The sequence below is a fragment of the Kryptolebias marmoratus genome, linkage group LG20, assembly GCF_001649575.2.
Source record: "Kryptolebias marmoratus isolate JLee-2015 linkage group LG20, ASM164957v2, whole genome shotgun sequence".
NCBI classification, from domain to species: domain Eukaryota; kingdom Metazoa; phylum Chordata; class Actinopteri; order Cyprinodontiformes; family Rivulidae; genus Kryptolebias; species Kryptolebias marmoratus.
This window is the reverse complement of record NC_051449.1, coordinates 13021246-13037656: the sequence shown is the minus strand read 5'-3', so window position 1 is coordinate 13037656 and position 16411 is coordinate 13021246. Positions and strand designations below refer to the sequence as shown.

General features: G+C 42.5%; 1 protein-coding gene across 1 annotated transcript; it reads right to left on the bottom strand.

Annotated features, from left to right (window-relative positions):
* Positions 1-1066: 1066 nt before the first annotated feature.
* On the bottom strand, positions 1067-16351 carry klhl24a (kelch-like family member 24a). The gene is made up of 9 exons (XM_017422294.3): positions 16126-16351; positions 15966-16024; positions 14829-14947; positions 13868-14712; positions 12094-12278; positions 9321-9439; positions 4758-4946; positions 3555-3743; positions 1067-3456 (listed from the first exon to the last, which is right to left on the bottom strand). The coding sequence occupies exons 3-9, from the start codon at positions 14901-14903 to the stop codon at positions 3256-3258; spliced, it is 1803 nt and encodes a 600-aa protein (XP_017277783.1). The 5' UTR covers positions 14904-14947; positions 15966-16024; positions 16126-16351; the 3' UTR covers positions 1067-3255.
* Between the last annotated feature and the right edge of the window lie 60 nt (positions 16352-16411).

The window sequence follows — 16411 nt, the reverse complement described above, 5'->3', positions numbered from 1 at the left end:
GTTATGTTATCGCTTCGACGCACTTCAAAATGCAATGTTACCTGTTAACCTCGAAGTGGCATTTCAAATAAAGGCGTATCAGTAAAAGCAGATCATTACTTAGGTTTATGAAAAGAAAAGCGTATTCACTCAAACCAGGTCATTCAGGAGAAGCGTGCCACAGCCGCTCCTGCTCGTGGCTGCCTGAGTGTTATAAGATAACAGACTGAAATAACCTTTGAAGCTGCGTTTTCGGTCTGCGGATGTATTCCTCAGGAATTACAGCAGACAACTCAAGAAAGAGACGATCTTAAAAGCTATCTATGTTGGCATTAAAGCCTCGGCGTTCATAAATAATCTGTGAGATCTGCGGCCGTGGTTAGACCAAAACCGCAACTTGGAGCATAGACTGCAAATCAGCCCAGACATAAATTAGTCCTAATGACGGGTTTATTGGAGCATGTGTTGCTCAACCCTACTTGAAATAGCGCGGCTGGTTTCGTGCCACGTCTCGTTGTTCGACACAATGGCTCATTAAAACCTCGCCGGCTTGATTGATCGTTCCCTTGATAGGCTAAAAAAGATGGCCGTAATCGCAGATTGTTCTTCCTGCTGGTTGATTAAAAATCTGTGGCATCCTAATTGAAATCTGCTGAACACGAGTGTCTCAAACAATGCAGATCATCTCAGCTCTTAAACATCTTTCAAAAAACTCCTGTCTTTGAGCTGCTTTTGTTTTTTTTTTGTGCTTTAGAGCAGTTGTTCCCAAACCCATAAAATAACAGTGACAAAGGTGTGTGACCCCATCTGTTGGCTGTTTAAACATCCAAAAGTGCTGATGATTAAATAAGGGCATAATGACTACATCCATTTTGCTATTTTTTTAAAATCATTAAATGATTTGTATTTCAATTCTCCACAATTATGGTGGAAATATATCATAAAAACTGGGTTTTTAATTGTGACTTGATATCTGGAGATTATCTAAGGACCCCTACTGGGTGTTGAGTGACCCACATTGGGGTCCCGACCCCAACTTTGGGAATCATTACTTTAGAGTACTTTCATCAATAAAACAGGTCAAAGCGTTGGTACAGAGAGAAGTTTATTGATGGTCGTCTTACAAAAGTCAATCGTTACATGTCAACACGGCGCAGTTTATAAAAACTCTCTTTCCTACATCACGCACACAGTAATGAAAAGTTCACACCGAAACAATCTCATCTCAACTGCCCACGCTTTCTCTTGTCCTTGAGGCAAACAAGGCGCCGATAACCAAATTAAAGCTTCCGTCTCACATGCAGACACGGTTTTACATATTTCCGACAAAAGTAAACCCAATCGACTCTGGCCGATTCCTCCCCACTCCTCGTCTTTTCAAGGTTACATTTGCCGTAACGCGTTCGCAGGATGTCATGGAAAACAAAAAAATATCTCAACACAAACACACACAAACCCACAACTCACCACAACAAGCAAAATTATCCGATTAAAGGAAATAATGAATAGACTCGGCAAAGGCAAGTAAGTGAAGGATCAATAAATCAGCGTTGGAGGACAGCATTCGTGTCCCGTCTTTAGTAAATACTCAGTGAATCACAGACGCACACACACTCAGAGCCTCTCATTCTCACTAAGTCTCTCCATTTCTTTTGCCTTTACTTCGTTCTTGCTTCTCAACTCCTCTCGTCGGCCTCAGAGTTGCTAGTTTTATACTCTAAAAAGGGAGTGTGACAAATATCTCCACCTGTTTTTGTTCTTTAGAGCGATGAATGGGTGAACAAGCTACGCTGGTCTTACGATAAGCTTAATGAACGCACAGATTGTCATTCTGATATAAAAAGTAAAAAAAAAAAAAATGTCCCTCTGCTGTGCTCTCTTTGTCAGAGCAAAGGTACGTCCAGGAGGAGCTGAAAGGCCCTTTTTCTTTGTCTCTTCTATACGTCACATGAAAGCAAAGAACATTTACTGATACAGTAAAAAAAAAAGAAAAAAGAGAGAGATCATTGCCATAATTCTACATTTAACAGGATTCTGTAAAAGTGCACAACTGGGGCTCTTAGTTACAGAAACACAACCAAAAAGAAAAACAAAAACATTTGTATATAAAAAGAAAACATAGTAAAGTTTTATTCACAGCAAAATCTCTGGTGTGTCAATCCCAATCATAGTACAAACGGACTTTACTGACTGTGAGCCAGACCGGCCATAATCCTTGCCACCAACTCTCAACACCCCCCCACCCCCCCTGCGTGAGGTATAACATTGCTACACACCTGATCAGGAAACACACATACAGACGCGTATGTGAACCGAGAGGTTACCACGGTTACCCCGAGTTACAGCTGTCCACGTGAGCGTCGGAGGTGCCTTTCGAACCGAAGCAGCGCTCACGCCGCTACAACCCGTGGCTCCCACACATTCAGACCAACATCCACGCGCGAGCATCAGCTAATCGGAGCGGTGTTTCGAGTTCGATCCACCGAGGCATCTAGCATCTATAACCCCCCCAACCCCCCGGTGCCCAGCGCACCACTGACACTAACACTAACCTGACACACCAAACATAGCCAAATATAATACAATACACATGCAATTACAAAAAAATAAAGGATAAACAAGTATAACTTAAAAGTATAAAAAAATAGAAAATGTGAAAACATGAGTTATAATTACTATCGTGTGTGTGGAGGGGTGGGGGAAGAGAAGGTGAGGACACAGGTGGACAGGACAAGGGGAAACACGCACAGGAAGTGGACCTTGTGAGGAAAAACGGACACAATAGAGGGATGTGAACAGCACCTGCACAGCCTTGTCGTTTTTATCTCTTCTCTTCCATTCGTGTTGGGCTGAGGGGTGGGGGGGCAACTCATAAATATGACAACTGACACAGTGGAAAGGCAGCTGTCTGACTGCTTACCACGCTGCAATCAGGCACATTTTAAGAGTCAGGGAATTCCACAAAACAACATGAAGGACAGAACTGCTTTTACTGAGCTGGTTCCGTCTTAGCTAATCGTTAGCATTAGCAGGTGCTGAGCATTTCACAGAGGAGCTTTGTTACACCGAAAAACTGAAGGTTCACAGCATCACAGCGAGTACTGCTACATGATGCTGCGAGGAAATAAATTAGCTCGCTGATTCTTTGTTCTGAAGTAACAGGTGTCGCCTACAATATTTAAACATACAAACCAAAAAAAGGAAAGTGGACGTGGCTGTTTATGGGGTGCATTTAAAGAGTTTACGTTCCTCACAAGTCAGAGTGCGTGTTTATAGTCATGGCTTGAAGTATTTGTCGTTGTAGCGGTGGATGGTTACACATCCGTGGTAGGAGATGGGCCGCGGCATGGTTGAGGTGCCGTGGCTGATGCCTGTGGCCGGGTCGTAACACAGGATTGTGTCTAAAGATTCGCCGTTCTCCCCTCGGCCACCGAGGATGAAGATCTTGCCGTTACACACCGACATGCCGCAGCTCTCCTGTGACGGGACAAAGATGAAACTGTTCAAAAAACTGCTTCAAAGTGTAAACGTTGACACCTACTGCCTCATGGTTTGCCCAGTATTCAGTCCTTTACCAGTTTGTTGAAGGTTTGAGCAACGTTCATCCAGTAGTCCTCTGCTGGGTCGTAGCAAAATATGGACTTGGTCAGACCGCCGCACACGTAGATCAGGTTGTTGAGGGACACCGCCGTGATGCAGCGCTTGGCGATGGGGATGTTGGCGCGCAGCATCCACTGGTTTTTCTCTGGATCATAGCACTGCACCTGTGGCGCACAGTTACGGGATTTGTTAAAGGAAAAGGCTGACAGAAAGAAAAAGAGTAAGTGTGCTGCTGTGTTGTGTAGTTCATGGACTGTGCCAAGGATTCACTCGTCCATTTCTTTATTTATTTATTTATTTAAAGCCGCCTCCTTTCAAGCAGCTTGGTCTCTGACTATGCCTGACATGAACAAGTTATCACTTTTAACAAATGAGGACTTTCGGCATCAATGTGAAATTCTCTGGAGTTCTGGAAGACAAGAAGCCTGGATAACCTAAATCCCGGCGAACGGTTTGAGACTCCTCTATGGTGCGGTGCAGCCACGCAGACAGAGAGGCACATATTTTCGTCTAACCTCTAATCAGGCTGCCAACCTGCCCTTTAGTGTGTTTTGCGATGTGAGCAAACAGCAACTCCTTTGGAGCTGAATTAGCTGCTTCCAGAGAGCTGAAGGTTCCTGTTGAAGGCGCTGATCCGTTTCTTACTGGAAACATGCCAGTCAGCGGAAAATTCCAGCAAACCTAAACTTCTACGTTTATTTGACGTTTTGAGAATTAGCCGGGTATTTAAACTTATTAATGTTACTGTTTAATCAAGCCTGACCAGAATGATGCAGCATGTGTTGCATCTGATAAATACACCAGGCTTGGAAATTTCCATCTACTCTACTAACCTCTTAAAAAGCTGAAAAAGAATTAGGAATGAGTTTTAAGCTGTGTTTTTATGAGCGATATGGATCTTAATGTAATCATCAGAGTCTGGAAACCTGATCAAACCTGCACACACCATTTGTGCTGCATAAATTACTTCACTTGAAAAAACAAATTAACCAGGCAGCTCAGTTTATTCCCTGAAATATTAAACTTTTGAGTTTTACTCGGAGACGCCAAGGTAAGTTTTGTGTTTGTGTTTAATAGTTATAATAATAGTTATAATAGTTCTCGTTCACAACAAGCTGCTCAGCTGTCATCGCTGGGTTTGGCTGCGTGGGTGGGGGAAGCGCACATCTGTTTCCTACCTTGTCTGAACAGGTATTGTCGTCCGGCCCTCCTCCGATGACGTAGAGCTTGCCGGCGCAGCTGGCTACAGCTGGAGAGCTAACCGCCTCCTTCATGGGGGCCACTTCGGTCCAGCGGTTGGAGAAGGAATCGTAGCACTCGGCGCTGCTCAGACGGCTCTGGCCATCGTAGCCGCCCACGGTGTAAACCTGAGGACAGAGACAGAAAGGAGAGGATCGCTCCTTTAAAATATCTGACGTAAACCACAAGCTTTTCATCCTCAGCAACATCAGGAAAAACAAAGAAACAAAAGAGTTATGGAAAAATACACTTTTAAGCAATATAAGGAAAAAAAAAAACAACTTAGAAGTTTTTGAGTATGAACAATAGCTCCTTACGTCAGCCCTTACAGAACCGGTTAATCGGGTCCAGAAGACGGTGACTCATTGTTTGCGAACTGGGAAAAATATTCTTGTCCTTGTTTTTATATCTGTATTCACCACGCTGACTTCTACTAACCTAGATTGCTGTTAACAAGCCTGCGCAATTGTCAATAAATGTTTAATATTCACTGCAGTTGCTGTTTGTAGCTCTGTCAATGTGAGTAAAGTTCACAGCAACTTCTTTGACCACCGGGAGGTTTTTTACTGGGCTGAATGAGTCCAAACGAGGGCCACTATCCTGCATGTTTTAGATGTTTCTCTGCTTTGATGCCCCTGATTTGAACTACTGAGTGATTAACAGGCATCTGAAGAACTTGAAGACCTGCTGAAGAGCAACTAAAACATGCAGGATAGTGGTACTGCAGGACCAGGCCTGGACACCGCTGCTGTAAAAATAGACTTCAGTGAGTGCATTTTGATACTGTATGCAGGCTAATTCGTTTCTCGTTTTCTTATTTGTCAGCATCATTTTCTAGAAAGAGATTATGCGCCAAAAATACCCACAAAGCGGCTACACGGGTTACAAGGTGCATCGACAAACTGGTTCTATGAAACAGACGACCTCCAGGCGGTTTCTGTCACTCGGCAAAACAGGAAGCACAAACACGCACCGAGAGGAGAGGAGAGGAGAGAAAAAACAAGAAAGGCAGAAAGGGAAACAAAAAGAGGGAACCCAGAGGGGAGCACACACTCAGATGCATTTATCTCCTGTGTGGCATTAGACGGCACTACTGCTTTTTCCAACTGAAAAGCTCAACGTCTGTAAACCGTTCAGGAGACAGGTGGGGTTTTTTCAGACAACTTCAGCCTCTGCTGGGATTCACACAAGCTCAAAATAAAGTAATTTAAAAACCCCACAGGCACGTTTGCTGAGAAGCAGCTGCCTCCCTCGAATCTACAAATAAATGACCGTGTCTGTGACCACGTAGGCCAAGTCCCAACTGTTTATCCTATCACGTTGTGCTGATAGCTTTAATAAACGCTGATTGTTTGTTGCTCCAAACAACAAAGATGCGAGATAAACTGCAGAAAAGAGGATGTTTTGGTACTGAGCGACAAGGCTGCAGAAATTAAGAGCTGATTGATATTTATTTTTAAAACAGCTGATTTGATTGCTAGCCTTAGACCTTTTATTTTTAATTTTTTTCCAAAATAATTATAATTTCCAAAATTAATATTTGTGAAATTTAGTCTACAAGCATTAGAAAATATACGTTTTTGGTTTACTTCCTAAGGTTTGAGCAGAATGACCCTTTGATGCGCTGCTGAAGCTATCCAGACACCACAATGTTCAAAGAAGGCGATGCTGGTTTCTGGGGGCAGGGAAACCCGTCGCTCTTTTCTTTGTTGCTTTTTCAAATAAGCGCAGGCAGCGAGCGCGGTTTGGATACACCACAAAACCTGAGTCCGTACAGGAACACTTCATACAAGTCCGACGATGATAAAACATTCTAACAAACTGTTAGCACGGTTACACAACGACAGCGTACTGCTATCACATAATCACCAGACGTGATTCATAACTTTGAGGGCCGCAGATGTTAACTGCAGAATGAGATCATCTAAATCTAACTACGATCATCATAAAAAGGACATAAGATTGGCCGCTCAGTTCATTGCTTCCTGAACACAGAGCGCGCTGAGAAGTCGTAACCTTTAAAGATGTCCAATATGACTTATATAAACCAGGACTGAGCAGTGAGGCTGGGATTTATATGGGAATCCTGAGAGGTTCACACTTAGAGCTGCAGAGAAGATTTCTAATCTAAGAAAACAAATGGCGTGCAAAAACACGTGTCTGTTTTCTGCTGAACATCAAAATTATTGGTTAGTCGATTCTAGCTGAAGTGCTTATTTTTTTCGTTTAAGCACGGACGTGTGCAGGTGATGACTGCAGAGGCTTGAACTCGGCACGCGGCCTTGCAGACGGCACTCTCCATCAAAAGAGGAAATGACAGGCCGAACGAGGAAATGATTAGGAACGCGCTGACGAGGTGAGGAGGGGTTCTACGGAAAAGAAAAAAAAACTAAACCAAACAAAAACAAAACAACAACAGGGAAAGAACCAAAAGAAAGCAGATACCGCATGTCAAGCACAGATTCAATCTGGGGTAAGAATTAAAAAAATGCATTCGCTGGAAACGTCCTTCCTCGGAAGATACGAGGAACAGAAACAAGATAAATGCCAGGCTTGAACATTCAGAGGGAACATGATAACGCAAATGTCCATTCCCCTAAAGAGATTAATAAAACAACAACTTGCTTACACTTAAATTAAATTAAACTTACATTAAATTGTCTTGGTACTGTACATAACTCACTGGAGAGTTAATTACTGCGTTTTAACAGCCGCATTGTGATCACCCTGATTATTACCACACTGTTATGAAAGCTGAGATCAAATGTGTACATGTGTTTGCTGCGGCGAGGCCTCTGAGTATTTCCAGTGTCACGGAAAACCCAAGACGATCTGCAAGAAACTAACATCCCAAAATGAAACAAAGATGTTTGAGCTGTAGCTGCATATGACAAGAACATTCTGACTCACACGCTTTCTTAAACGGTAAATTAAATTTAGTTCCAGGCTAAAACTCTCCAGGAATGCTGTTCTTGTGTCATACTTCTCCACATGTATGGCTACATCATATGGCTACAGCTAAAGCAGCCATATGATTGTTAGGGAGTTATTGGTTAGATTAAATCCTTAATGTTCATTATGTACAAGATTCAGCCGAGATAATAAATGGCAGCTCGTTTCTTTTACTGCTTAAGAAATAAGTTTTTTCTTTAGGTGCTTGTCCCAGCAGTGATTGTTTTTGGACTCTAATGGTCTTTAAATGGACAAACGCCAAAAATGCAAACGTCACGTAATAAAGACAGATTTGAAGTGAGCTACTTCCCCGATAAATATTTCACCATTCCTACTGAGGTGGACTGAATCGTGCTTTTGCATGAGGATCTGGTGTGTGTGATCATGGACCCGTCTAGACCGCAGTCCGAAGCCACACGAAGCTCGATACGGGCTAACGCACCCAACTAGCTTCAGACTTGGAGGCGTGAAGAGCTGGCACGCTGTCGGTGAACTCAGGCTGACCCCGATCAAGCTCAGCAACCGAGCAGAGTGACAATTAGGAATGACCAATCACAATACATCACGTTACACGTTACATATAGAAAATAATAGGGCAAGCCATACTTGTAACATATTCTGTATGCAGGGTATTTATTAGGAGAATTAGACACATTTTTTTCCAGCATCCGGGTGTCTGTTTTTAGTAAACTTCCTAGATGTGTAAACTATTACCACTTGGTTTGCTTACCCTGAGGCAACACAAAAGGTATGCCACACACAAATTTGATAAAAATAAATACCATTCCTTAACACAAAGCACTCACGTACACTATCTCTGACAGCAAAGTGCAGTTTATTTCCGCCTCTGATAACTAAAACAAGTATCTGGGACAACATACAGCGTTAGTCATCACGGAGGATGCAAAACCTGCAAGGAACCGTCATGTCCAACAGTTAAATGAGACTTAAAACCAAAAGCGTTTGAAATACTTGACAGAACATCCTCATACCCCAACCAAATTTCTCCTTTATCGTTTTGTACTTCACATCAGATAGCACAATGACCACGTCAGTACAAAGTAAACACAAAAATGAAGTCCTCTAATTCTTCAGAAGCACCGTCTCCTCAAAATTTCCACAAACAAGCATTCTGTTTTCTCTATAGAAATAACACTGTATTTTTTTGAAGTGCCTTGCTTTTTTTTTACTGGCATGAAAACGTTTCTTCCGCATGATTTTTTTTTTGGCGGTTTTCACACGTTCACTGCAGCCTTGAAAACCTCCGGAGATTTCCGAGTTGCTCTGCACGAAAACAGAGATGCCATCCTCGATGTGCTGTAAACAAAGCCCTGACACCCACAGCATATGTTTCGAATCATGCCCTAAATCCTGTATGCCTTACCCTAAAGCCACACTGAAGCATTTATAGCTGGGAGAACTCATCCCACACAAAGAATCCCCCGCTGCGCCGTGCATGTGCGGAGTCAGCCTCAAAATTCCTATTACTGCTGCAAACAGGTGAAGTCTGATACTGGAAAACTGGCCAGTTTGATTATTTCCTTTTTTACCTTGCCCAGCAGGACACACATCTTGTGTCTCCAGCGGCCTTTCACAAGAGGAGCCACTTTCAGCCACAGGTTGAGCTGGGAGTTGTACATCCACACGTCCCTGCTGTTGATCCGACCTCCTGAAGAGACACAGAAACAGCAACTTTTTACTTCTGTTAGTTATATAATACACCTGGCAACGGTAAAGTCAGTATGAATTAAAAGTATATATTCTTATTCTTCTAATAAAAACAATCCAGTCTGCTATCGTAGGAAACCCAGCTTCAGACAGCAGGTTTCTACGTGATTTAATGTTTTATCTCTGAACCCTGGAAGAGCTGTAGATCTTATCTAACTTTGACCCAAGCTGGGTCTTGAAGCGTTAAATAGACAAAACAAGTAGGAAAAAAAAAAAAAGGATTCCTAAGTCATAAGCTCAGCTTAACATGCAGCAAGATCTTGTTTTAAATGAACACCTCGAAGCAGAAATGATATGAATAATACATGCAAATAGGTTGAATATACATCACCATTTCAATAATATGTAAAGCAAATACGGTAAAAGCTTGATTACTGCCAGTTCAAACAGCAAAATATGACTCAGTTCAGTTTAACACTGAATATAAAAGTCATTTCAGTGTAAGGTGAACAGGTCCAGATCAGAAATTCATCATCTGTGGGGTTTTTATTTTTTGGTTTTGTTTTGCTTTGAGATCCAAAAGAACAAACACTGTGTTGTTACATTATGTTACCTTTTCAACAAGCCCCAACGTGCCCGATGTCGCACAAAAACCCCTCGTACCCGCACAAACACAAGGAAAGGAGCGACGTTTCACCGAAAGAAAGGATTTGATGTTGATTCGAGAAAATCATCATGAAATAATTTTCCGTTCATGTTATATTCCAGAAGGGTGTAGGATGACAGATTGCCTCACATACGGTTTGTTGAATGGAGTAAAAACAGGTACTGAGCACTTCAATCTAAACAAAGCTAAGGTTTGACCATATTTTAAACAATAAAGACATTATTAGATTAGTGAGTCTGATGCAGATAACCCACCACAACTCTCCCACACCCTCCGAGGTAATAAGTCGGTGTAAATCATGTTTAGCTTTTTAAAAAAAATGAGAAATAACAAAGTAATCATTGTTCTGTCATGTAAAACTGCGCTGTGCTCTACAGACAGATGAAAACTAGTTTGGGAAGTTAGTTGTAACTTGTGTCTGCTCAATAATCTTCAAGACAATCAAAGAGCCAGACTGTCTGCTGCCCTTGAGGCTTCCGTTGTTAAAGATTTTAGTGACGGAAACTTGTCGAAAGATTTACTACATAAAAAAGGCAAAGGAATTTGTATAGATAGCGCTAAAAAACAAAGAAAATCTCGACTCCTGAAAGTCCCAATGTGCTTCGAATGGCACTAAGAATCGAAGAATTGTGCAACAAAATTAACTATTTTTAGTCATTTTTGAGTCAGCTTGTTACAATGTATGAGGCAACCTCGTGTGCTTAGCTGAACACTGTTGAACAAATAACATGTCTGAATTATCGTTGGTCACAATATTTTGGTAATGGTTAGGATTCTAGCGAGCGAACAGAGAAACAAAAGATGTTTTGTTCACCCAATTGAGCCACAAGCTATTTAGGACCACAGCGAACTGCAGCTGAGCTTCGGAGGAGTCATCTGCACCAGATGTACGCAGAGGGAGACGAACGGACAAGCAGCGCAACGTAAAGGCACAATCAGGAGAAGGAGATTAAAGGGTACGAACTAAAAAAAAAGCGGAGTAGTAAAATCATAAAGCTCGTGTGCTGACTGTGCGTGAGGCATAATTGCGTGGGGGGCGGGGGGTGTATGTTTTCAGGCAGCGTTTCAGGGTAGATGGACAGCTCCACACGTGAGGACTTGGCACACCGAGAGAAACCGCCAACAGGAACAACTTCCTATTTTTTTTTCCTCCCCCCTTTTTTTTATCTGTTTTTTTTTTGTTCCTTATTGTTGTGCAACTTTCACAGAGCGTGTCTAAACATGAAGCTTCCTAATGAGCACATCAGAGTGTCTTGTCGTTGCATTTTCTCAAAAACAATTACGAAAAAAGAACAGCAAAAACTCTGAAACCGCTCGGGCGGTCAGTCCAAAAACTGGACCGAGGTGCAGCTCGTTCATGAATCGTCTTGTTTGGCAGCGGCTCGTCCTCTGACCTCATTTGTTGAAATGAATGAGGTAATACTAATGTTTTCCTTAATTTCGGCCTCTGTTTTTTTTTTTTCTCTGAAGAAGGCTTTTCCTTATTTTGACCTCATTTTGAAACGCAGCTGTCTTACTAGAAAACTGCCAGAATTCGGATATTAAGGACCTTTCGCAACAGAATCCACGGGACAGTGAAAAGTGTTGCATGTGCACGATTTTTACTGAAAGTTGTTGAACTGTCAAAACGATGACCTCGATGAGGGCATGTCACTGAGAATATACGGGACATCCAGATGTTGCTCTTAACTTTTCCCTCTTTAGCTGAGAAAGGCAAAAAAAAAAATCACTACAGCCTTTTTCACAGAAATATCAGACAGACAAGGTGAGCCTGACCGCAATTACAGAAGATTTTGCTACTGATTTTTGGAAATAAAACAAAAAATAATATTCTAATATTGTGTAAACTAGTATTAAATATGTTTCTGGCAAGCAACTTGCAGTATTACCAACATGTGAGCTACTTGAGCTGAGTTATTCTCACGACAGCATGGTTTGCGTTAACTTTAAGTCTTTTTTTTTTTAAAACAAATAATTTAGGACCTTACCGGATACCAGAATGTCATTGCGCAAGGCACAGACAGCATACTCAGACTTGGTGAACTCGGGCAGTTTCGCCAGTGATTTCCACTCTCCTGTGACTGGATCGTGGCATTCGGTGTAGGGCAGGTTGAAGCCGCCCAGCCGCTCACAGCCACCGACCACGACAATCACCTCGGAGTAGCCGGTCGATCTGTGCCGCGGCGAACGAGAAAGGAAAAACAGAGGGAAACAAACTATAATGAGAAAGAGAATGGCTAACGAAAACCCAGCTGAAGCATTTACAGAAACACAACATGAACAATAATAAGACAAAATGTTTTTTTTTTAGAGTTAAAGACAATTATATCAACTATGAAAAGAACATAAACACACACGTGCCAAGACATGCTTTCAAAGTAAAGGAAAACAACATTTGTGCTATGACATGAGTACAGTGGTGATTTCCAGCTATACTTTTATCTTTAAAGTAAAGTTCAGATGATAACAAAGGCATCAAGCTCGGGTGCATCAAAGTGCACACTTTGAACAGGGCTTTAGCTGAATCTTCAAGATAACAAAGCTTGTAACTCCGGCTGATAAATGCATGTTGTGGAAACAAATGAGCAGGATGTAAGGCAATACATCTGCTTTGTGCTCCTGTGAGAACTTGACAGAAGGTTTGACGGGACACAGGCAGGTGTTTGGGGGAGCGCTATGTTTACATCTGTGAGGCACTGTCGCTCACAAGTGGTTCAGCTTTATTAGTGTGAGTGTACAGAAGATCAATTATGTTCTTGAGGCCGCTGAAAGGAAAGGGGACACCCTGGTGTAGACGCAGAGGCAAAAAAGAAAAGAAAAAAAAAAGTCAGACATTTGTTTTGAACATGATTTGGGCCCTCAGGGCAAACAAGGCCAGCAGTGCAGGAACCAACTGCTCAACTGGCTTGCTGCTCTGAACAGATCCTGGATAATGGCTCAATACACCTGAAATACATGTTGCTCTGCCTTGATAACTGACAGCTGGCATTGTTCCCGTTTTAACCTTTTGCAGCAGGTCAAATAACAAAAAGGCAGCTGCACTGCTGTTTGTGGCGTGCCAGTCTACCATATGCTCTGTTTTGTGTTCGATTCTTCGGGTTTCAGTCAGCACCGGCCTTTTATTAAAGTGTCCAACTGGCTCTTCAAACAATACAATTAGACCCAACCACCAGAAATAAACAACTATTTGCTAAATAGGTGGAAGGTGAAAAGATGACGATACGTCAAACCCAAACACATCCACGAGGGGAGCTACGTTGCTGGTCGAACAAGACTCGACAGTTCTTGTGACATTTCTTGCATCACATCAATGTTTTTTTTTTATTTGAAGAAATCAGTCTGTGTTTAAACATGCCCTGCCTCCTTCTATACCATTTCCATTTCAAAATAGTTCAATAAAACAAATCTCAGTACACCAGGCATGTCTCTTCAGCAAAATAACACTCCCTGTCTGTGTCTCACACACACGCGCACGCACACACACTCACAACACCGCCACTGACAGGAGCACAGGGTTCATTAGCAACCTGTCACCTCTAGCTATGCAAAGTGTGCTCGGCGATTTGACTAACTGCTTAAAATCTATCATCAAAGTAGCACAAACATTTCATTCCAGAGGAACAAAAATGAAGGCGGAAGAGATCAAACCAAAATTTTTTTTTTCCAAGGAAAGATTAGTCATAACAAGTCATACTACTTCCACAGGTTATCAGATCTAATTTACCAGTCACCTTCCTCATACCAAGGAAGCACTATCATTACCTCCGTGGACGAGTTCTGGGTGACATCATTTCGTTTCCTAGCACATGGTAGCGCCTTGCCTCGTGGAGAATTTGGTAGCACTCTTGAGCGGTCTGGATGATCAGGTCTTGCTCCACCGTCTGGACAAAGTAGTTGGGATGCAGCAATGGCATGCGAACGTGCAGCAGCAAAGCCTTTAGGGTGGACCTCCTGTGGTCCACACTGTGGTAAACCCATCGCATGACCGCCTCGAACACAACCTCCTCCTTGCTCACGGACAGATCCTCACTGCTGATGTAGTCTTCCAGCTCTTCGCAGTGCAGGTCAAGGAACTCCTGGTGCTGAGCCACCTCCGAGAAGTTGGCCAGGGCGAAACTGCGGCAGCGGCTGGCGAGCTGCTTCAGGGAGTGCGCTTCGGCAAAACGCTGGATGCCCAGGCAGTTGCACGGGTCCAGCTGGTCTTCCAGGAACTTTGCACAAGCATCCCGCAGTGTGTTGATCTGGAAGAGGCAGGAGGCTTCAAAGAGGAACTGGACGTTCTCAGTAGTGATCTTGGCACGGCCGGTGTAAATAAAGGTGAGCAAGGAGTCCATCGCCTCGGCCAGAATGCCGTTGATCTCAACCAGCATCTCGCGGCTCTCGCGGTGATCGTTGCAGAACATGGCCCTGAAGTAGGAAGAGCAGGCGGAGAGAACGGCACGGTGGCAGTGGAACTCGTGGCCCTGCACGCTGATAACCACGTCAGTGAAGAGGCGCGAGTCACGGAACTCATTGAACACCTGCAGGATGCCGTCTGAGTGGGATGAACCAGAGCAGAAGTCCAAGATATCCTGGCTGCTTACGGTTTTGGATTCAACCTCTAACACCTTAAGAATAAACAGCATATATAAAGATGTGTCAAAATGTCATTCAAAGTGAGTATTCTTCAAGAAAGAAACACAACAAAAGAAAAAAATACATAAAAACTGCCTGATTGTGACACCTTGCGTTTGACAGCTGGTGAGTCTCTGATCCCAGAGTCCCCACTGTTCATCCTTCGGCCAAGAATCAACACCATGGCTGCAGCTTCCTTTGATAGACCCGCTTTAACTTCTGGATAATCTAAGATATGAAATTATTCCGATCAGGAAAGTGAAAAGAGGCATACGGACAACAATGGCAGCCTAACTGGATCACCACAAAAGTGACCCCATGCACTGCCACGAGGAAAGCATGCACCATTTTACATCGCAGACGAGTTCAATAAGAGCTACCCATAAATTTGAATGGCCCTTCTTTAGCAAGCTAAACCCTGCTGCGAAACAGTTGTGCCCTGCAGCACAACAGATTGCATGAGACCGAGGGTGACGAAGAAACAGAGGCGGGAAGAGGTTGAGCAACGGTTGGAGGACCAACCTACATGTCAGTCAGGTTTGTTTTCAAAGAGACTGAGGCAGGGATGCTAATAGACACCACATAATAGATACTGGAACAGGTACGCGGCTTAGGATACTGATGTAACCTTGAGTGACTTTTTGGTTCTATTAAACCTGTTGTCTTCAATGCTGTCCCTTTTGTGTACATTAAAACACACATTTAATAATGATGTACTAAGAAGTTATTTCAACAGTTTAAGAGGGATTAATTTTGGCTTATGGCCATTTTGCCTGTGTTCTTGTGAGGTCATTTAGCTCTTGTTTTTTTTAACTTTTAAGACTGCCCATTCACGTGCCTTATTCTCTAGAAGCAGAAGGTCACTGCAGTTAAAACAGACTATAAGACAGAGACAGGTTTAGCCAGATGTGTCTGACATTTACATTATGAATAGTCTATAGTTAGCAGCAAAGGATTAACAATAATAAAGGAACAGGAAGTAAAATCTTTTCATAATAAAATAAATGTAGGTTTGAACTGTCTTAAGCTTTGTTTTCATCCACAAACAATAAAGTTTTTTTTGAAAATATGATACTTGTTTGTGACACTTTTCAAAAATACAAAACAAGGATTAAATTATATATCGTTATATAACAATGTTTTTGTTGTAGTGATAACAAACAGCCGCCTGTGATGCACTCAGGTGCGAGAACACAAAAGGAAATAAAAAAATGTAGGAGTTTGGGTTCAACAAAAGCAGACTTGCCTCGTGCCACAGACGTTGGAAGCTTCGCTCGCGCCGACCGTTAGCGGTTGAGGAAAAAGCTGAAAAAGTTCGCAAGTTACATGTCAATTCCCGTAAAACACACCGAAGTTTACTCTGATACGTGTTTCTAACGTCCACATTACTCGGGAAAAGTTATTACCTTTATCAGAAGAGTCCAGGTGAGGCTTATTCTTTCTTTTAAAAGTGAAGAGAAAAAAAACCCTGAAAAACAATAAGTATTATTAAAAGCAACTCTATATCCTGAGAAGTTTTAGCAATATCTCTTTTCCTATATTTTCCACCTAACAATTAAGAAAGATTAGATAAGGTGCTACTCAACCGGAACATTTTGACTTGTTTCGAAGAAACAAACAAAGACTAGCTGACTTTGTTGTAAACACAGAATCTATATATATACTTGTCAAAAGCCCACCCACAGGCCCTAC

What these genes read in the sequence shown, in the direction of transcription:
- klhl24a (XM_017422294.3), bottom strand. Translation starts at nt 14,903, where the DNA reads ATGGTGTTGATTCTTGGCCGAAGGATGAACAGTGGGGACTCTGGGATC. An exon ending in CAATGACATTCTGGTATCCG is followed by an intron (nt 9,440 to 12,093) that starts GTAAGGTCCTAA and finishes GTGTCTCTTCAG; the next exon opens with GAGGTCGGATCAACAGCAGG. An exon ending in TGTGTGTCCTGCTGGGCAAG is followed by an intron (nt 4,947 to 9,320) that starts GTAAAAAAGGAA and finishes CTCTGTCCTCAG; the next exon opens with GTTTACACCGTGGGCGGCTA.